Below are 23,393 nucleotides of genomic sequence, written 5' to 3' on the forward strand. Positions count from 1 at the left end.
CTCTAACAATATTCACTGTACATTACAAATGCAGTTCAACAGTCTAATTTGGCTAAATACAGGTAATCAGATATTTAACACTGTAAAAAGTGTAATAGCAGAGTAATATCACATGAAGATCATTGTTCTTTCTCATGAATAAGTATATGATACTACATACATGATACACTTTGCATAAATGATCAAAATAGGAATTAAAAGATCTCCTGTGGACCATTGCTGGTTTCAATATGTATGCTTGGCTCTAAACTCTATCTCTCAGCTTCTCTACTGCCTCAGTCCTGAACAATTTCCTTCAGTTAAAATGGATCACACCAAATCCATCATCTTCAGTCCAAATGCAAATCTTGTTCCCTCTCCAATAATTCTATTCCATTTTCCAACTTCCTTACTCAGCATGATTTTTTGCAAACCCACATCGATTTCGGCACTGGTCTATAATTCTAATTCTATGCCTTCACTACCATAAACTTCGCAACTTCTACTTATGTAATGTTGAATGTCTTAACCTATCTATTATCAATTTTTACATCCTTGTCTTTAGTCCAGCCTCATTATTCGAATGGTTCCCAGGCCCAGGAGTCACATCTGTTATTCTCTACATACTTAATTAAATTCAGAACCCTGTTAACCCAGATCAAGGTTAACAGGTATGGAAAAGCTTTCCATAATTCAATAAAATGCAAATGAATGAAATATGAGCAATTCAACCAAAGTGTTCAGAAATTCTAATTACCAAATCAAATAGTTATGAGGAAATAATATTAGTTCCAGATGCACTTAAGAAGCTTTATTAACTGTAAACAAATATTCTTACTACTACAGCGGGAATAAATTTTTAGATAACTAGGCTGTGGTTGGAGTGATTCTTGACAGTAAGGTTACTGGAATTAGGAAGACATACATGTAGAGTTGAGACATGGTGGTGGTTATATGGAATGAGCTGCTAGAAGAAACTGTAGAAGCAGGTACAATTACCATCTTTGAAAGGTATTTAGACAGCACGTAGATAAGAAAGGTTTAGGACAGGGGTTCCCAAACTTTTTTAATGCCCTGGACCAATGCTATTAAGCAAGAGATCCGTCAACCTCAGGTTCAGAGGGATTTGGGACAAATACAGGAAAATGAGATGAACTCAGGTGGTCAACTTGGTCAGCTGGATCAAGTAGAGCCAAAGGGCCTGTTTCCAAGCTATATATCTTTGTGACTCAATGACAATCAGATCAGCCAAGATCTTACTGAACGGGAGAAGCTGCAAGGGGCCAAGTAGCCTACCCCTCTTCTTAATTCATAACTCCTTACTGTACACATGAACTATTCTCAAGAACCATTAACTGAGACAATCTTCAACTTAGGTGCCATTGGTCACCATTCGGAAGCCTAAGATCTCAAGGCTCTGGAGACAGGCGGATTGAGGGTTGGTGTCACAGCCAGAGGCTCATGTGTCTTCGGGGAGGCCAGAAAATCTTTCACTGTGGGCCCAAAGACCCAAGATCTTTGCGATCTTCGGGCACAGAGCTCAGAAAAAGTGACGAAATGGACTTTTAAGATCGTAAACCAGCGGGTTGTTGTTATGTCTCCCACTCACTGTGAAAATGACGGACACCTCCCTCTCCCTTGCCAGGGAGAGAGAGAACCTGTGGGTTGTCAAATTTGGATGAAATGTGAGGCTTTGGGGTAACTTTGGTCTGTGTCTTTACTATTGTTTAGCACACGCTTGGGCTCGGTGATGGTATTGATGCGTGTTTATTTTTGCTGGTGAGGGAAGGGGGATCGTTGGTCGCTGCTGTTGGGAGCTGGGGGGGACTTTAAGGTTCTCACGTTTAACTGTCATTTATTCTTTGGGGCACTTCGTTTTTGTGGATGTTTTGCGAAGAAAAAGCATTTCAGGATGTATATCGTATACATTTCTTGGGCATTAAACTTGACCTTTGAACTTTGTTATTTTTGCAAGCTGCCTGTGCTCCCTGAGCAATCACACAAACTATCTCAGTGATTGGAGAACATAGAAAATCAATTGTTTGCACAGTGGACATACACGGAACAGAAAAAATCCAGAGAAGCTCATCAACAGTATATTTCTGGCCTGAGTACATTCTTTATATCAGTTACATAGATGTTTTGCTTTGAACAAGTGGAGACATCAAACTGTTCCTCTCATAACCATATAACAATTACAGCACGGAAACAGGCCATCTCAGCCCTTCTAATCCGTGCCGAAAGCTTACTCTCACCTAGTCCCACCGACCTGCACTCAGCCCATAATCCTCCATTCCTTTCCATATACCTATCCAATTTTACTTTAAATGACAATATCAAACCTGCCTCTACCACTTCTACTGGAAGCTCGTTCCACACAGCTATCACTCTCTGAGTAAAGAAGTTCCCCCTCCTGTTACCCCTAAACTTTTGCCCCCTAACTCTCAACTCATGTCCTCTTGTGTGAATATCCCCTACTCTCAATGGAAAAAGCCTATCCACGTCAACTCTATCTATCCCCCTCATAATTTTAAATACCACTATCAAGTCCCCCCTCAACCTTTTACGCTCCAAAGAATACAGACCTAACTTGTTCATCCTTCCTCTGTAACTTAGGTGCTGAAACCCAGGTAACATTCTAGTAAATCTTCTCTGTACTCTCTCTATTTTGTTGACATCTTTCCTATAATTCGGTGACCAGAACTGTACACAATACTCCAAATTTGGCCTTGTACAATTTTAACATTACATCCCAACTCCTATACTCAATGCTCTGATTTATAAAGGCCAGCATACCAAAAGCTTTCTTCACCACTCTATCCACATGAGATTCCACCTTCAGGGAACTATGCACCATTATTCCTAGATCACTCTGTTCTACTGCATTCTTCAATGCCCTACCATTTACCATGTATGTCCTATTTTGATTTGTCCTACCAAAATGTAGCACCTCACACTTATCAGCATTAAACTCCATCAGCCCACTCTTCTAACTGGCCAAAATCTCTCTGCAAGCTTTGAAAACCTACTTCATTTTCCACAACGCCACCTATCTCAGTATCATCTGCATACTTACTAATCCAATTTACCACCCCATCATCTAGATCATTAATGTATATGACAAACAACATTGGAACCAGTATAGATCCCTGAGGCACATCACTAGTCACCGGCCTCCAACCTGACAAACAGTTATCCACCTCTACTCTCTGGCATCTCCCATCCAGCCATTGTTGAACCCATTTTACTGCTTCAATATTAATATCTAACAATTGAACCTTCCTAACTAACCTTCCGTGTGGAACCTTGTCAAAGGCCTTACTGAAGTCCATATAGACAACATCCACTGCTTTACCCTTGTCAACTTTCTTAATAACCTCTTCAAAAAATTCAATAAGATTTGTCAAAGGTGACCTCCCACGCACAAATCCATGTTGACTGTTCCTAATCAGACCCTGTCTATCCAGATAATTATGTATACCATCTGTATCCCTCTACTCCGTCTTCTGGATCCCATACACAACTATCGCACAACCTGCAACCTGTGTCCAGCAGCACTTCAAAATACTACTCACAATCAAAGTAGAATTAAGTTTGAAATGAGCACTGCTGGGTGATTTGAAGACTCATTCATAAATCAAGTTAGCCAGTGAGATTTATTTAACTAAAAAGCAACTCTGCAAAGCTCTCTAGGAAGACAAATAAAATCACTCTGGGTTTTAATACTGTCAGACTTTAATAATTTCTCAAGAAATTTAGCCTCAATGATTTTACTGTGTAAGAAAGGTGTTACAAGGAATCATTATGGTTAAAAAGATTTTTTTAAACTTTCATCAAAACATGGGGGAAAGTTAATATGAGCAATTTAAAAGATGCAGCTGTTCAGAAACAAATCGGAGTGCTACATTTAATTTTCCTATTCAAGCATTATTGAAAGGAAGATGTTGAATACATACCCTGAACAAGAGGTGGCTGAAACAGATAATCTGACAGGAGGACAATTTATTGGACTTTCTTTCAGAGAATCGATCTTTAAATACATGGACTGTTTTTTTGCATTTGTGTCATGATGCTAAAAGAGAAAGAAAACAAAATAATATTGATTCCTCACTGGTCTCCCACAAAATTTCAAGGATGCACACGGTCAGTACCTGGGAATTTATGCACGATAATGTGCTGTAAGGCTGCAAATATCTCCTCCCTGGTAATAGGAATGTCCTCCAAAACATTGTTTGAGCAACCACAATTTTCTCTTCAACAAATACCAAGGAGAAAATTTTTTTTAAATGCCACCAAAATCCTGAGTTTCAGGAGACCGACTCTCTCCCTAGCCATCCTTTTAGAAACTCTTGGGATTTTCCATAATCTTACCTGCCAGTTCCATCTCATAACTTATCTTTGTTCTCCTGATGCCCTTCTTCAGAGTATTCTTAATCTTTTTTACATTCATCAAGGGATTCACTCAATCCTGACATTCTAATCCCAATGTATGCTTCCTTCTTTTTTTTTGACCTGAGCCTCAATATCTCTCATGAGCCAAGGTTCCTTGTGCTTGCCAGGTTTACTCTTCACCCAGACAGGAACATGCTGCCTCTGGATATTTGCTTACACACTAAAAGCTACTTACAATGTGTCCCTTTCCTTTCAACCTATATGGCCTCTCTGACTTGAGTCTTCAATACTGTCATCTCTACGTACTGCAGTCGCATCTTCCCTTATCAAAAAAGCTACAATCTGTCCTTGCCTACCTATGCCTCTGTCACACCTGTCATATTTATATCTTAGAACATTGAGCTGCTAATCCTGCTCTTCTCTCAGACATGTTTCTGTTAAGACTACAAACTCCAAGTCCTCTGAGTCTATCCATGTTCTGAGTTTGTCTGCCTTACCTGTTAAGCCTCAAGCACTGAAATAAGTGCAGTTATCTGAGTATTCCTTTCCTTGCCTTAACTGTTTGTCCATGGATGTCGTAGTTACTAGACCTGCTCCTGCTGGCTCCTGCTTTATGCCATGATTTGCACCTGCTCAGAGACCAATCCCCATGGCAATCTAGTTTAAACCTTCCTGCGTAGCACTACAAATGTCCCTGCAAGGATATTGGTCGTTCTCTGACTCAAGTGCAACACATCCCTTTTGTGTAGATAATCTCAACACCAGAAGAGATCCCAGTGGTCCAGGAAACTCGGTCTCTGTTCCCAGCACCAACTTCTCAGCCAAGAACTTTATCTGACCAATCACAGCATGAGGCACCAAAAGTAATCCCGAGATCACAACCCCCTCTCTTCAGATCATATAATCTTTCACATTTTATTAAAGATTTCTGTGGAGAAGAACACTCAAGAGTTTTAACCAATTTTTGAAGCCCCACACGGAGCAGGGCAGTGTACCTTGGTTTCTCTTCAGATCATATAAATCATTAGCCTTTTACTAAAAGTTTCTGTGGAGAGGAACACTCAAGAGTTTTAACCAATTTCTTGACCAGAGCCTCAAGATATCTTCTCCTTAACTTCTAACCTGACTCCTATATTAATTTTGTAGGACATCCTCCACTTTTGTCCACGTCATTTGTACCAAAATATACAATAAACTTTGGCTGTTCTCCCTCTCCCTTGAAAACTTACTGCACTTCCAACAGATGTAGAATATAATTTAATATAATGGAATATAACATACATAGAAAATAATTCCTACAGAATTATAAGTAAATCTGTCAGCATGATAACAATGAGGAAGAGCTAGACTTTGTGTGAAATTGGTACTTACAGGTGATGATGAACCAAGTTTCTCCATGTACTCTATTTCTAATGATTGCTCATATCCCAACACTGTAATCAAAGCATGCAAAAAGAAATTTAGATAACAAAACAGAGCAAAATTCTCATATAGGTCAGAATGACAGATTTTGTGCAGTGTAAATGGAAAGTGCTATGCGCTAGATCATAATGGCTACAGCACCCGTCAGTCCCTCCATGCGCACCATTCCAAATACTTGGCAAGCAATAATGCCCATTTACTATGCTGCCTGAGGGTTGACAGCCAGCCTCTGATGCTTGAGTCCCCTCTCAGATTAGTGGACTTCATCATTGAGAATTTACTTGGGTCCCAAATGAAGACAGTTCAATTGAGGGCTAGCAAAATAATAATGGGTGGAATTCCTAGGATAGAAAGGGAAAATCCAATCATTTTAATCCACATCTCATTCCACTGGATTATACTTTAAAAGCACAAATAGATGGATCTGGGTCTTATCCAATTTTCAAGGTCTCATCTGGAGATCCATCCAAATAATGTTCCGCTCTAGACCGAGATTCAGTAGTACTGTGCGCACACAAGAGCTACAAGTAAACTTCTATAGAAGGTGTAGTGGGAGGTGTAATGACTGGCTGTATTATGGCCTGGTATGGGAACACCATTGCCCTTGAATGGAACATCCTACAAAAGGTAGCGGATTCAGCCCAGTACATCACAGGTAAAGCCCTCCCAATCATTGAGCACATCTACATGAAATGTGTCATAGGAAAGCAGCTCCATCATCAAAGACCCTCACAACCCAGGCCACGCTCTTTATCGCTGCTGCCATCAGGTAGAAGGTACAAATGCCTCAGGGCTTGCACTACCAGGTTTGAGAATAGTTACTAACCCTCAGCCATTAGGCTTTGAACAAAAGGGAATAACTACACTCATTTATTGAGATGTTTATACAACAACTGATCTCACTTTAAGAAATTTTTATCTTGCATTTCCACACTTTATTATCTTCTAAGCTCTACTTGATCTTTCATTGATCCTGTTTAGTTACAATTCCATAGATTTGCTGAGTATGGCCAACAGGGAAAAGAACTTCAGTGTTACAGGTGGTGATATATATGTACTCTGATAATAAAATTTACTTTGGTTTTGACTTTTAAACACTGCTTATTTTCAGTTACATCACAGCCTTCAAAATTGAAATGTTGATACACATTAAATAATTTTGGATACATTCCATCAGAATAATAGTAAGTCTGGAGTTCCCAACGTGGGGTCCACAGACCCCTCAGTTAATGGTAGGGATCCACAATATAAAAAAAATTGGGAACCCCTGTTATTGCTTTCAAATATTAAACCTGAATAGTCTGAAGATACACCCCACTGAGCAGCTATTTCATGGGAGGGGTTATTCAACTATATCATTTGACAAAGAATGTTATGTCATATTGATTTTGCAAAATATAACAAACACAAAATATCAGAACTAAATTTGGTAACTAAATGAAGTTATGAATTTATATTGAGGTTACATAAAAGAAACATCAGTGTTTTTGATTCTCACCCGCCGAAGAAAAGTTCTCATTTGCAAACTCAGAATTCTCATTCACGAATGCAGAAAGATCGGAGGGCTGAGGATAATCGGGTTTATCTTCTTCTAATTCAGATTGTATTCCAGAATAGGACCACTTCTGATTTGTTACTGAGGAGGCTAGTTTCTCTTCATCAGTGGCATGCTCCACTGTTCCGATTACCGGTGGTGTTTCAGGGGTGGTAAGCGGCGTTGAATCCTAAAAGATGAGCACTAAGAATATTCATCTTGACATCACATCGAAGCAACATTACCAGCTCAAAGGTTGACTGACCGAAGATATACAGAATCTTTGAGAGAACATCAGTGCATATAGGATATAAGCACTGATCTCCCAAGTATTCACTGACATTCAGGAAAATGTTATTCCAATCTAAAATTTCCTTTGTGTGATTGAAACATACATCAGGGCAAATGTATTGTATACAGCCCCGTTGAAAATGGTAAATACAGTACTGTGCGAAAGTCTTAGGCAGCCTAGATTTTTTCTACGGTTTCAGATGATATGGCCACAACAGAGCCCTGATCTCAACATCATTGAGGCTGTCTGGGATTACCTGGAGAGACAGAAGTAAGCGAGGGAGTCAAAGTCTGCATGAGAACTGTGGCAAGTTCTCCAAGATGCTTGGAACAGCCAACCAGCCAATTTTCTTACGAAACTGCATGACCATGTATGTAAGAGAATTGATGCAGTTTTAAAGGCAAAGGGTGGTCACACCAACCATTAATTTGATTTAGTTTTCTTCAGGTTTACTGAACTTTATAGTAAATTTTTGATATTTTGAAATTTTTCAATTCATTATTTTTTAAAACATCCTTGCTTTACATAATTTTATTGCATGTGCCTGAGACTTTTGCACAGTACTATATATCAAATTAAGATAGAATAAGCAATCTAACAACAATTTTATCTTGTACGATTGGCTTCTTTGAAAATTACCACCCTCTATCATCTCCGCATTTACTTCCATAAGGACAATGTAATAGAAGTTCTGGAATTCATTCAAATTCACTGACCTGTGAAGATGTTTCTGAGAGTGGGGTTCGCTTTGGGGATCTCTTCACCCTAAAAGTATTTCTGCAGATACAAGTAATGCATTTAAAATCTACAAATATACCTGCTATTACATGACAAACTGACAGAGAACACTTAGAGAAACTTGAGAAACTGATTGGATGAATTTTAATAAAAATGTAAACTGCATAGGGTATCTAATCTCTTAAAACCTATAATCTCTTAATCATGTTGAACATTAAAAGACATAAAACTGTGATTCACTTTAAATGCACCTTATCATGAAGGGCCATAACAGAAAAATGTACTTAGAGGGATGCTGCTGGAGAAACTGGGTTATGCCTCAATTATCAGCATCCCTAAGTTTTAAAGAGTAAAACTAGACTCATCTGAAAGTCTTTCCAAAGGGGTCTATCTGTCTGCAGTGGTAGCCCTATATCATGTGAGGAGTCTGTCAAGAAGTTCAATTTGAATTGAAATTCACGGTAAAGCTAGTGACAATATTATTTTTTTGTTAACAAAAATGGAGCCAAACTTTTATTGCCTTGAACCTTAAAAGATTAATGGGAACTGCTGGACAGAATCGCAGTTAAATTGAAATCAAAATCATCTGAACTTGCCTGGAAAACAAAAAGTAATTCCACTTTTTGGCAGATGCCATTAGACAACTTGAAAAGCTATTTCTAGTCAAGATGCAGTGCAAGGGGAAATTATAAAAAAAAAGTCATCTTAAGCGGTTTTTTTTTCAATAGACAATGGAAAGCATGAGGCAATAGATAATAAAGGGAAGTGCATCAGCTTTGAAATGACACAGCAGGACACATACTACACAAAGCAGAGGTAAGCGTGCAGGACAGAGAGTTGGATGTACTTACAACAGAGAACAAAATTACTTCATTCCTTCTACAGTCCTGTGACATAGAGATAGTTACATAGAAAAGAGACGGACAGCGAGAAGGAACTGGCAAGGAGAACGTGAACAAACACAAGAAACATTTTTTTCTAGCAAGTAGGACATACCCTTTTAATTCAGACATGTAACCTTACCATCCAGATATGTAAAATTACCATTCTGCTGTATCCAGACCAGAATTCATTAATCCCATATAGAAAATTGGAAGACCCAGAATTACCTTTAACACCTGTACCCCACCACTTGCAGTGTTGAAAATAAGATATCACCTTAAGCATTTGTTTTGACAGTGGGTAATAACAACTTCTGAGAAGAAATCTTTAAACATAGATAGGAGGGGATGGGTATGTGACCTTCGCCTGTGTTCTTCACATTGGTGTTGGCTGCCAATTTATGACAGAGCACCCAATCTATTTTTGCATTGGTTCTCCTTAAAAAGCATCTGGCAACAAGAATGCTCCCCATTGGGCATCCTAATGATATCAACAAAATTAGGCCAAGGATGCACCTGAAGGAAGGAGGTCATGCTGCGGCTATACAAAACTTTGGTCATTCCACGCTTGGGAGTGTTGCGGGCGTTTTGGTCGCCCCATTATAGGACGGATGTGGTGGCCGTGGAGAGCATGCCAAACATGTTTACCACGATGCTACCAGGATTACAGGATATCAGCTGCAAGGAAAGATTGGCTCCTTTTCCCTTGGGCTGCGGAGGCTGAGGGGAGGCCTGATAGACGGAGATGGGAGTAGACTCTCACATGGTGGATTGGATAGTGGACTACTTGACAGATAGACCTCAGTATGTGCGGTTGGGAGACTGTAGGTCTGACACGGTGGTCAGCAGCACAGGAGCGCCGCAGGGAACCGTACTCTCTCGGGTCCTGTTCACCCTGTACACATCAGACTTCCAATATAACTCGGAGTCCTGCCATGTGCAGAAGTTCGCTGATGACACGGCCATAGTGGGGTGTGTCAGGAATGGACAGGAGGAGGAGTATAGGAAACTGATACAGGACTTTGTGATATGGTGCAACTCAAACTACCTGCGTCTCAATATCACCAAGACCAAGGAGATGGTGGTGGACTTTAGGAGATCTAGGCCTCATATGGAGCCAGTGATCATTAATGGAGAATGTGTGGAGCAGGTTAAGACCTACAAATATCTGGGAGTACAGTTAGACAAGAAGCTAGACTGGACTGCCAACACAGATGCCTTGTGCAGGAAGGCACAGAGTCGACTGTACTTCCTTAGAAGGTTGGCGTCATTCAATGTCTGTAGTGAGATGCTGAAGATGTTCTATAGGTCAGTTGTGGAGAGCGCCCTCTTCTTTGTGGTGGCGTGTTGGGGAGGAAGCATTAAGAAGAGGGACGCCTCACGTCTTAATAAGCTGGTAAGGAAGGCGGGCTCTGTCGTGGGCAAAGCACTGGAGAGTTTAACATCGGTAGCTGAGCGAAGGGCGCTGAGTAGGCTACGGACAATTATGGAAAACTCTGAACATCCTCTACATAGCACCATCCAGAGACAGAGAAGCAGTTTCAGCGACAGGTTACTATCGATGCAATGCTCCTCAGACAGGATGAAGAGGTCAATACTCCCCAATGCCATTAGGCTTTACAATTCAACCGCCAGGACTTAAGAACCTTTTAAAAGCTATTATTAATGCTTTTTGAGATAGTGATTTAGATGCATATCATATTTTTTACTGAGTTAAGTATTGTATGTAATTAGTTTTGCTACAACAAGTGTATGGGACATTGGAAAAAAAAGTTGAATTTCCCCATGGGGATGAATAAAGTATCTATCTATCTATCTATCTAGAGGCATCGATAAGACAGACCGAGTCATTTCCACAAGGTGAAAATGTCAAATATCAGAGGTTATATTTTTAGGTGGAGAGGAGTCATTTGAAGTGTCATGAGGTTCAACCATTTTACACAGAGTCATAGATGCCTGGAATGGGTTACCAGGGAGAGTAGTGGAAGCAAGCAGTTTGGTAGAGTTTGGGACAAGTACATGAACATGAAGCGAATGGAGGGAAATGGATGATACACAGCAGGAAAACAGTTAGTGTAAATTGGCATCAAAATCAGCACACAAGCTACTTTATTTGATAAAGTTTTGTTAGTGGTATATCAAATTATGAGGGGTAAAGATAGGGTAAGTGTAAGCAGGCTTTTTCCACTGAGGTTGGGTGAGACTAGAACTAGACGTCATGATTTACGGGTGAAAGTTATTATGTTTGAGGGGAACACAAAGGGTACCTTCTTCACTCAGAGGGTGGTGAGAGTGTGGAACGAGCTGCCAGTGGAAGTGGTGGATGCAGGTTTGATTTCAATATTTAAGAGAAATTTGGATAGGTACATGGATGGGAGGGCTATGGAGATCTATGGTCCGGGTGCAGGTTGATGGGACTAGGCAAATTAAGAGCTTGGCATGGACTAGATGGGCCAAAGGGCCTATTTCTGCACTGTAGTGTTCTATGACTCTAACACTGTGGGCTGAGTAGCCTGTCTAATGCTGTACTATTATGTTATGTTCTATATAACTATATTCCATACCGGCATAAATGAGGTGTGTGCTTAGCTTTGGATTCAAGCATGATGGAGCAGTGAGAGATGTTTAAATACCTACAAAGGATTGCAAGGTCTAGGACAGCTGAGAGGATCATCTCTTCCACCCATCTGAGAGATTTATCAGGAGCAGATCACTTCGCATTGTTGATGATCCCTCCCAACATCTCTTTGACCAATCTACCATTAGGCAGGACGAACCGTAGCATTAGGACAAGGACTGTTAGGATGGAAACAGCTTCCTCCCCCAGGCTGTAAGACTACTGAACTCCCGGCCACCTCCCAGGTCTCATCACGTATGAAGTGCCTGTAGCATTATACTGCTTACTATTTGACTTGTGTCATAATATGCTTATGCTAAATGTTAATCACTGGAATATATTTTATAATTTGTTAATTTATTTGTGCTAATATTACTTTATGTGTTATGTGTGATATTACTTTATGTGTTATGTGTGAGTTATATGTACGATGTGGTGCTCCATGGTCAGGAGGAACATGGTTTTGTTTGGTGGTATACATGCATACAGTTGAAATACAATAAACTTGAACTTGAACAAACGTCATGAGACAATCAGTCAAAAGTTTCAGCCTGCTAGAATTACCATTGGTCGATAATGGCTTAAACATTGGATTGAGTGAGGTGTGTGCCTAGTTTTGGGTTCAAGCATGATGCAGCAATGAGCAATTACTGTGGAGCCTATAGAAGCAAACACATGCGATTCAGATTACACTAAACTGCAAAGCCCACACAATCTTGCTTTGTTTTCACTGGACTGGAGATATTTCAGAGGAGTGCTCGGTTGAGATGACAGTTTACACAACAGTTTATATTGTGGTGGGTTTCTGGTGAAGGACCCCTGTTGTGTATGGAACCAAAGTTTGTATCAAGATGTAACTGTGGTACTAAGTCTCCAAAAAGTCTTCAAATTGTAGTTTTATGTGAAATGTGAATCTCATTTTATCATCCTGTTGTTAATCAGATATCCAGGGTGGCGTTATCACAATAATCCCATACATTGCAATTCCATTACCATATTTATTTTTACATTTTTAGAAATTCCTCGATGACTACACATCCAGAAATAATTCATGCCTGCTCCCATTCTACTGTTGTAACTATTCTTGAACTATACCAAACAGAGTAAAAATAATGAAAACAAAACCAGTTAGAAATCATGCAACACACGCAAAATGCTGGAGGAACTCAGCAGGCCGGGCAGCATCTATGGGAAAGAGCACAGTTGATTTTCAGGACGAAACCCTTCAGCAGGACTGGAGAGAAGAAGGTGAGGAGTCTGAGTTAGAAGATGGACGGAGGAGAGGGAGAAACACAAAGTGAGAGGTGAAACTGAGAGGGAGGGGAAGGGTGAAGTAAAGAGCTGGGAAGTTGATTGGTGGGAGAGATACAGGGCTGGAGAAGGGGAAATCTGATAGCAGAGGGCAGAAGGTCATGGAAGAAAAAAGAAGAGTGAGGCAATGGGCAGGCAAGGAGATAAGGTGAGAGAGGGGAAAAGAAGATGGGGAATAGAGAAGGGGGTCATTACTGGGAGTTCGAGAAATTGGTGTTCATGCATCAGGTTGGACGCTACCCAGACTGAATATGTTGCTCCTCCAACCTGAGTATATCTACATCACTACAGTGGAGGAGGCCATGGATGGACATATCGGAATCGGAATGGCAAGTGGAATTGAAATGGGGCCACTGGGAGATCACACTTGTTCTGGCAGATGGAGTATAGATGCTTGGCGAAGCAGTCTCCCAATCTACATCGAGTCTCACCAATATGCAGAAGGCTAAATCTGAGCACCAATCACAGTATATGACCCCCACAGACTCACAGATGAATGTCTCCTCACCTGGAAGGACTTGTTTGGAGCCCTGAATGGTAGTGAGGGAAGAGGTGTAGGGGCAGGTGTAGCACTTATTCCGCTTGCAAGAATAAGTGCCAGGAGGGAGATCAGTGGGAGGAACGAATGGTGGTGGAAGTTTCAGAGAATTATGTGCTGGACACGGAGGCTGGTGGGGTGGTAGGTGAGAACAAGGGGAACCCTATCCCTGATGGGGTGATGGCAGACATGCGCGAAATGTGAGAGATCCGGTTGAGGGCAGCATTGCTAATGGAGGAAGGGAAGCCCCTTTCTCTAAAGAAGGAGGACACCTCCTTTATTCTGGAATGAAAAGCTTCATCCTGAGAGCAGATGCGGCAGAGACAGAGGAATTGAGAGAAGGGGATGGAGTTTTTTCAAGTAACAGGGTGGGAGGAGGTATAGTCAGTGGGTTTATAATAGGTATCAGTGGATAAGCTGTCCCCAGACATTGAGACGGAGAGAGGTGTCGGAAATGGTTCGGGTAAATTTGAAGGCAGGGTGGAAGTTGGAAGCAAAGTTGATAAGTCAGCGAGCTCAGCCTGGGTGCAGGAAGCAGCACCAATGCATCGTCGATGTCGCATAGGAAAAGCGGGGGAGTGACACTAGTGCAAGCCTGGAACATGGACTGTTCCGTGTTGCCGACAAAATGGCAGGCATAGCTGGGACCCATGCGAGCACCCATGGCTACACCTTTTGTTTGAAGGAAGTGGCAGGAGCCAAAGGAGCCAGAAATCATGTTCACCACATAATATCATTTCTTCCATACTTTGCTTTTCAGGAGTAATTTGCTCTGGATGAGTTTTCTTACTGGACAACAAACCAACTTGATTTCAGCACAGTGACTGGATTTCAACTACACGCTCCTGTTGAAAACCCCAGCCACAACAAGCGAGAACAGGCAATTGTGTGGAGTTGAAACAAAATGCCTTCAGATACTAAGGATCTGTGCCAGAGACGTGAGTAAATTGAAGGGAACAGGCCTTCAAAAAGCTTCGAGACTAAGGAGGGAGGAAAGGTATGGATAAGTCCTAAGACAGGAAGATTTAAATATTCCCTACTGTACTTCAAAGGATGATGACATCAGAGCAGAAATGTGGCAGCTAAATATATTCAGCAAATTTAAGAACCTGACAATTTCTGTCAAAGGAGGTTGGAATAATTTTAGAAATATTTATTAATCCTCAAAAAATAAACTTACAACTTGCTCAAGGCTTGTTGAGACACTCCCTGAAACAAATTCTCCAATAAAGCATTGCAAGTATTCTCTTTGTTATAATTTGTTCTAACCATACTTAGAATATTATTTCTGAAAGGTAATACTCTGCAATTAATTATAGGTATGTAGATGAGAACAAAATACAAAAAAATTGTGTCTCTTGCTTTTGTACTATGCATTAATACAACAGATTCTATTTGATTTTCTCTCTAAGCATTTGAAGACATTCTTTCGCCTCTATATCTAAACTGCATTTAAAATAATGGACTTCAAAGCTCAGCTGCTTATTCAAAAAATAACTTTTATTAAAACATGTCAGAAAAAAAATCAATTCCACAAGGTAGCTTTCTCTTTCTTGCACTACTTCCTGCTGTGCAGTCCAAAGTGTGGATTAATGATGTCAAGTGTTTAATTTGCTTTAGGCCTTATTTTAAATTCAAAGTACTTGATAATATCTTGCATTATTTAAAAGATAAATGTCATATCATCAGCCACTTGAATAACACAAAGTCAGCGATTAGCAATGATCATTTTAAAAATCAGGAGTGGTTTCACAGGTTTTGCCTACAGAAAAGATCAACAAAGCTGTTCTATTAAGATATGAAAACAAAAACGGACACATTTTATTAGACTTTCTAGGTCTGTAAAAGCTGCAACAATAGTGATATTTCTGAGCATTACTGGGTGACTGTCTCCCGCTGATTCTCAACCAGCTGCTGCAAATCTGCTGCACAACGAGCTGAAAGCGGGTGTGGTGATTAAGAACAGAGTCTTTGATTGGTGGGCGCAGTCATTATAAAACATTTCTAATGCTTTGGTATAAAATAAGAAATTTTAGTTCAAGATCTTAGAGCTGAAGGTGGAGGGGTGTGTGGAGAAAAAAGAGCAGACATCATTTGGATTAGAAACAAGCAGAGAAAACGTTAGACAAACAAAGGCCTCAAAATTAAACCTCAGCCTCAGCCACTGCCCCAATCCCACCCAATTCCTCCTGTTCCTTGGTATGAGTGATACCAGGAGAGATACGTGGTTGGCAACACAACTCATTTGTTTTCTTTTACACTTTGGAATCTAACCAATCACTGAGACAGCAAATTTTTACCCTTTACCACTGGATTCTTGATGCACAATGAAATATTCCTGAAAAACACTTAGAATTCAGAAACTATATTAATGTTTCCCAAAGCCTTTTTCAGTGCAAATATTTCTTATCTTCTCAGGAATTCTCATTTTTATACAACACACAGATTTTTAAAAATATTGCAGTGCCTTATTAAATAATGTGTTTAACTTATTGCTTATTAAATCAAATACCTCAATGAAAAATAGTGTTTGTGTCACCAAATAAGATCATCCATGGTCTAACCATAATTGTGGAAGATTAGGTTTAATTAAAAGGTAATTATAAGGCATAATCATAAAATGATCTAAGGATATTAAATATTTATAAACAATTTGTCTAAGAATGTAATCACTTGCCTAGAAATGTTATAATTATATAGTTCTAGGGTACAAGTGTGACTGAGCTCATAATCACTGGATATGGAGACTCCTTTTACCTATATGTACTTTCATTTATAGGCTGCAGTGAGTGATGGCAATATTATCGGATTCATTAAGATTGTCATCACAAAGTGTGGCAACAAACCTTATCTTAAAGGTAAAATTTCTTTAGAAATGATCCTTGAGAAAGATTAGTCTGGACGTCCCTAATGCATTTCAAAAAGAAGTGATATTCACATTTGTTGCAATTTTAGGTTATTATTTAAACTGTGACAATTGACTCTGTTTAGTGTTTCTATATGAAAAGAAATGGTCAGTATATCTCCTTCAAATTATGGATTCACATTTGAGCTCCAAATACAAAGTCATATATTCCCAGGTCTCAGATGGATTAACAGGAGTGAGATATCAAAAGTGAGGAAAGAGAAACACACATTAAACAATTATGTCACACTTGTGGTTGACCGAACAGGGAGGTCATGAAAGGACATGAGATTCTTCAGGATTCTCACAGATAGCGTAAGGTGGTGAAGGAACATTATAGAATCCACAGAGGGACTCATGAAATTGTCTTGCTTCCCAATTGGCTGTCCAGCCCTGCTGAGTAATATTAATACTGGAGTACCTTTATTAAACATTTATGACCTACTCAACTACAGAACCATGGAACTTCAAACTGATTTTTTCACTTCATTCTCTGCGGAGAAAAAAATAGGTTAAATATGAAAATTATAAAGAGATGATTGCAAGTAATCTTGGAGTAGTAAATGTTTGCAATATCTGAACTGCCTACAGGTTCAAAACTGAATCGATTGAAGTGATACTGTCCAAATACTTTCTCTAATTTAATTGAAAGTAGTTGACCATTTCACAAGTGTCCCTGTGAATGGCTCCAAAGTAGCTTTCGTTGGTGCAGCTCCTTTCTAAGAGAATCCTAAGGAATCACACTCCCTTTTGTAGAAGACAATTAAATGTTCAACCTGAGGATGTGTGACTGTAATGACTGTCCACTGATCAACAGAGGTCAGCTAATTCAGCATGGACTATAGTTGCAAAAACACAGATGCTTAATGAGAAGTGTCTGTGCCCACCACTTATACCTAGGGAAAAACCAACATGCATTTTTTCCTTCTTCTTGATTGACCTTCCCACAACAGAATAAATCTGGTTCCATGATTCTGTTAATATTACCTTAAATGGCTTTGATGAAGAGCACTAGTGTAGCGGACAGGAACAAGAATGCTGATCCCTACCTAAATACTCTTTTGTATAAGTGCCAATGTTTTATTCTAATTCAAAGTAATGCCTCACTGGCACAAATGTGGATTCCCATTGGCAATATGTTACTACTTTGCAAAACGTTGATAGTTTTTTAAAAATTCAGCCATTTATCATCAAGCAAGTCATGTTTCTGCAAAACTGAAAAGCACAATATTGAAGTTTAAGGCATTGATCACATCACTGAAAGTGACTACTTTATTACTTACGTTTTTAAAGGTAGCCTCTTCTTCTTTGATGACTTATTGTTACTGTCCCCCTCGCTTGCACCAGTGTCATCATTCACCTCGAATGAAGCGGGGGAATGAGAAGGAGATCCTGAGATATTTGTGGAAGATTTAAATGGATCCGCTGAGCTTTCACAGTTGTCCACATCAATACTAGATGAAGCACGAGGCAACTTGGGAGAGTTTGGCACCTGTACATTGGTACTAAAGGGATTGAAATTAGGATCATCCCATTTTGAAGGGTCGAATGAATATGTACTCTTTGGAATTGGGATATCATCAGGATCAGCAGATGAGTAAGATGATGGGACACTGTCTACCTTTTCAGCTGGCGGAGCCTTTTTTGTTCCTAGCTTTGGCTTTCTTAGTGGCATCTTCCCACCAGACTTTTTGCCAAATTTCTTAGGAACAGGTTTTTTTTCTAGATCAGTTTCAAAGCTGTCTTTGTCCTCAGAATAATCAAATTCCAGTCTCACTGCATGACCCACTGCTGGAGAATCAGACACTATGCTAGACTCAGTTGTTATTTTGTCCAATTCTTTTAATGCAACAGGAAAGTTCTCACTTTCACTTTGTGCTTTTGGTAAGGTTTGTAGTTTATCCCCACTGGCAAATGGATTGAGCTCAGAAATACTGTCTTGATCAGAACCAATGGCCAGATGAGGAATAGGAGACTCCTGCAGATCTGTAGAACTTTGCAAGCTAGTGCAGGAGGATTCAGCTATACTCAGTTCTTTATTTGCCTTGGGACCAGTCGACCTTGTTTGGGCTTCTGTTGTAGTTGGAGTTTCTGTTGGCTTTTCCGCTGGTGTTTCCGCTGGTTTCTCTGCTGGCTTCTCCGATTTGGTCTTCTTTTTTATAGATAATGGTCGTGGTTTCTTTTTCTTAACACTGGGAGCACTATCTGAGGCTATGCTAAAAGCCTCTGCCTGCAGAGTTTTTGCCACATCCTCCGTGCTCCCAACATCTGTAGTTCCAGCTGGTTTTCGTGAGAACGGCGGAGACTGTGGGGTTGGTGGGCTGGAGGTGGTCAGTGTGTGCAGAGACTTCTCATTGGCTTGCTTCCCAGGTTCAGAACCTTCTGTCTTTCCAGGTGAGCTTGGAGTTAAAGAGTCCAAGACGTCAAGACTATCAAAGTCAATTTTATAGGCTCCACTGCTGGCTATTGGTTTATCTTCATCAAAGACAATTGAAGCTGACTCAGAGAGTGGTCTGAAGGAATCAGTTTGCTGTGGCGAGCTCTCAGGGGCAGCAACAATCTGATTGTCGGGAGAAACGACTGAAACAGAAATAGAAGCGTTTACCATACATTACCGATGGAAAATAAGCTTTGTTATTCAAATCTATGCTCATTCTTCCCTTGCCCCAACATGCTAGAACAGTCCAAATACTTTAATAATAATGTAAACATGTTTAGACCTAGAGATTTTTTAAAAGTTAGTGTGACTCCATATATTTGAGTGATAAAAATGTAAGAAGGTGTTATCTATAATGACATGAAAAATAAAAAATAAACCAGTAAATATGAATGCATTTTTGGAATGCAATTTTGCTATTTCCAGAAATGGGACCAAGTGCACACTTCAATAGACGATATTCTGCTTGGCTTGTCAATAACAATTTCTCTTTCATCTTGGTAAGGTATATCTGCTCACCTGAGATGAACCTTTGGTGAGACTACCCTTCCACCACCAAAACATATTAGAGAAGAGTAAACCCATATTTTTATTAGCCAATTCCATATCTTCTTCCTTCACCCCATTTCCTGATCAAATTGGCTACCCTGTTCATAACTTTGCTATTTTGTTCAACCTTGAATTTACCTACATGCTTTCTGCATCAATAAGACCTGTTATTTCCACCTCTGTGTTGTTACCAAGCTCCAATTCACTGACAGAAATAAGCCCCTTATCTTAGAAAGGATATGTTGAAACTGCAGAGGTTTCAAAGGAGGTTCACAAAATTGATTCCTGATTAAATGGCTTGTCATATGAAGAGCTTTTGTTGGCTCTGGGACTGTATTCACAAGCCAATAATATCAAAGAGGATACCAAAAGTTTCTTCAGATACAAAAAGTATGAAAGAGAGAGAGATTATATATAAGGTGAACACTACTGCAATATAAAAATGACACAATTATACTTTTGGGAATAATGTGAAAATCCAGAATGAGGACTGACCAGTATGTGAAACATGTGAGCCAAGGTAGTGTGTCATAATCCTGTCCAAATAGCTTTGTTACATGGAGTGTAAGGAAGTTTCTCACTACCACAATTAGCTATGCTCATTTAATACTGGCCTGACATGCAACTCATATTTCCCTTGGAAGAATAAACAAAAGGTAAAGGAAATATTGGTCAGAATGCAAGAAAGCATTCTCTAGTTTTATATTATACTGAACCCACTTCTTTCAATTTGCAATTTCATTATAAAGTGAACTCTCTGCTGCATACACAGTAAGACTCCCTGCTTAAATGTCAGCATAGAGAGGGGTAAAAGACCGCTGCTACCTTTGGATTTCTGGTGCCTTTAAAATCGCCATTTTAAAGCTAGGCATGGCATTGAGTAAGTTCAATGTAGTTGGCAAAGCTGGCATAGATATCCACCCGTAATGAGGAGTGACCACTTCATCTGTTTAAATAATACACACAAGACAGTAGAGAACATTGCACCAACTCCCAGAAGACACTCTGGATCTCTATTCTCTTTCCACTGTGTTGGTCTTTTTCTAGGAAAAAGAGTAAGATGGGATTTATCTTCCACATGAGCAATTTCTATCCTGCTGGGCTACCTTGAAAGATGAATCAATCTGAGAACTGAGTAAATGGAAGTTCCAGCTGACAGGAACATTTGACATGCAAATTTCCAAAAATAAATCCAGAGTTTTAACCCAAGAACTATTTTCATTTTTTTAAAGATGCACTGTCCACTGGTAAGAGGAACTGAAATACAAAATGAAAACTGATTGGTGTGTGAAATGAAGATCCTGTGCTTTCAAAGCTGATCCCAACCTACCTCCTTATTGTTTTAATGGAGCAGGAGATGGTTTATCCACTCTTGGGCTGGCCATTGACAACATTTAAGGAGCAGTAATACCTCCACCATAACATAAGCAGATTTCCCCAGAGCAAGAGCGCACATATTTTCATTAACCCGACTGTTGGCTGATTCTTTCCCCAAATCTACCACCTGACATCCACAATCCCACTCCAGCATTCAGCTGGAAAACTTGCGGAGAATAACTGAAAGAAAAGCACTGTCAATTTCAGCAAGTTGCTTCCAGGTTTTCCATCTGGAAATTCCCCCCCCCCCCAGTTCTCTCCGTAGTCAGAGTAAAGCAACAAGACCAATAAAAGTGGGTTAGCAGAAATATGACTTCTAGGTTAGTAGCAATCTTACTTGTGGAGGCTACGACAAACCTTTAACCGATCTAAAGTTTTAGCATACCATCTTACATTCGTTTTCCCTCGCATGGTGGACATAGGGCCGAAATCTGAAGCCAGTTTTTTTCTGGAACAAATGGGAAGGAGACAGGAAGCAACAGCTGTGTGCTCAGAGGCACTCCTGATGATTCATCACCCAGTCACCCAGCACACACATTCCTCCCCAAAACAAAAACCGAGAAGAAGAAAATGTTTACATTATCTAACAGGGATTTTCAGTGCTCCGGCTAGAAGGGAGCCAAATAATACTGAAGGAGTTGACAGCTTATCATATTTAAGTCACATGTGAAACAATCTTGTGGAACTATTAACACACTCTGTTATGAATGGGATTCACGTTGAGCTTCTTTAATGCAATATAAGAAAGAGAACAATTGGGTACGGGCAGGTAATGACGAGAGAATTTTGTCATTTGTAGCCACCTATTCCAAACCTGTCAGAACAGCAGATGAATGAATGTTAATAAAATTGAAAAAAACATATCAAAGGTCTTTATGTTTACATGTATATGGAATTAGGCAAATAGCAATTATTTTGCAGATCTGAGAAACAGCACAGGCTGTTGTGTATTTAATATTTCAGTAATATTTGAGTCATATTGTAAATATATTGTTTGATTTTGTTTAAATACTTGATTACAGATTATATGTAAAAGCACATGAATGACATGTCATCATATCACCACGTGATATAGGCGCATCTTGCTCAAAGTAAAAATTAAGCCTGACTCACATTTTGGAATCTCTGTCTTTTCCTTTAAATTACTTTTATTTTTTGGAGATATATAACACAGGCTTCAAGGATTCAACTTTAATTTACATATTTTACACACACACACACACACACACACACACACACACACACACACACACACACACACACACACACACACACACACACACACACACACACACACACACACACACACACACACACACACACACACACACACACACACACACACACACACACACACCATTCAAATAATTAAACACTTTCAATGTACAAAACTAAAGAGCCCTTGGGAATCAATGCAAGTATTATTGAAAAAGCAAATATTTACTTCTGGATTGTATAGACTCTCCGGTGACTGTAATACTGATTATTGTTGGGGAAGGAAAATCAAATAGTTAGAGAAAACACTTCATGTATAAGCCTGCACTAAGAAAAGGCATGAGCTGTTCTCTCTGAAGAAGATATCTAACAATGGTCTCCATTCCTTATTACATCAGGTTGATAGATTCTTTTCCTCTTGGACATTTGAAGTAATGGTGTTGGTTTTAACAGTAATCAGGTTTTTTTTTACAGATGATTACAACTTGCCTATTTATGGATGTGTACCTGCCTTTCCATTTGAATTCAGCAGCAGCCACTTTCACAATGGTCACTACACTTTCATAGCAGCCACTGTTGAGTTATTCCTTTGTGGCGTTATTGAAGAGTAAGTTACCAAAAGACACTCGTTTTCAATTATGTGAAAAAATTTCTGCAAACGTTACAACCTTATTGAATGTAAACTGAACCAAAACATCTGCCACACTGTAAATGTAAATCAAGATATGTAGATATGTCCTCTTAAATGAATATTTCCACCAGTGCATTGTCTGTTGCCTTACAGTGTACAGAATCATAAGGGTCACAGAGAGAATTGCTACTCTCTCTTTTCCATTGCTCCTATAACATGTGAATACTTGCTGTTCCTAAAATATGCTCTGTTCGATATTAATATCCAAACTTGTATTTATTCACTGCAGCAAAACAAGCCCCAGTTTGAACAAATATATTGTGTTATAGTGTGTACTTGGTGGAGAGAAGTTGTGGTCTGGGGGAAAGGCTAAATTAATGCTGATGCACATGCTGAAACAAGCACATGCATGTTAGATACAATGTGCGATTTATTCATTGATTTCCCTTAGGAATGTGAAAAAAAGATAATGAATTCAACTTTGCATAGATTTATCTGTTAAACTGAAGAATAGTTTGCATTTCTTTAATGTGGTTGAAGTAGAAAGGAAACTGGTGCAAGGCATTTCAGGGATG

General features: G+C 39.6%; 1 protein-coding gene and 1 non-coding gene across 10 annotated transcripts in view; one reads left to right on the forward strand and one right to left on the reverse strand.

Moving 5' to 3' along the window:
* Positions 1 to 23,393, reverse strand: part of LOC140715456 (uncharacterized) — a 274,016-nt gene that overhangs the window by 34,843 nt on the left and 215,780 nt on the right. For all 9 annotated transcript variants that reach the window (XM_073027670.1, XM_073027672.1, XM_073027667.1 and 6 more), the window contains 5 exons: positions 17,893 to 19,189; positions 8,336 to 8,396; positions 7,292 to 7,517; positions 5,743 to 5,804; positions 3,936 to 4,051 (listed from right to left, as the gene is read on the reverse strand). In XM_073027670.1, the coding sequence (XP_072883771.1) occupies positions 3,936 to 4,051; positions 5,743 to 5,804; positions 7,292 to 7,517; positions 8,336 to 8,396; positions 17,893 to 19,189 (1,762 nt within the window). The remainder of the gene's footprint in view (positions 1 to 3,935; positions 4,052 to 5,742; positions 5,805 to 7,291; positions 7,518 to 8,335; positions 8,397 to 17,892; positions 19,190 to 23,393) is intronic.
* Positions 5,363 to 5,479, forward strand: LOC140715524 (U5 spliceosomal RNA). Its single transcript, XR_012096150.1, has one exon. It is a non-coding gene; the product is annotated as a U5 spliceosomal RNA (small nuclear RNA).

Source organism: Hemitrygon akajei, chromosome 23 (genome assembly GCF_048418815.1).
Source record: "Hemitrygon akajei chromosome 23, sHemAka1.3, whole genome shotgun sequence".
Lineage (NCBI taxonomy): Eukaryota > Metazoa > Chordata > Chondrichthyes > Myliobatiformes > Dasyatidae > Hemitrygon > Hemitrygon akajei.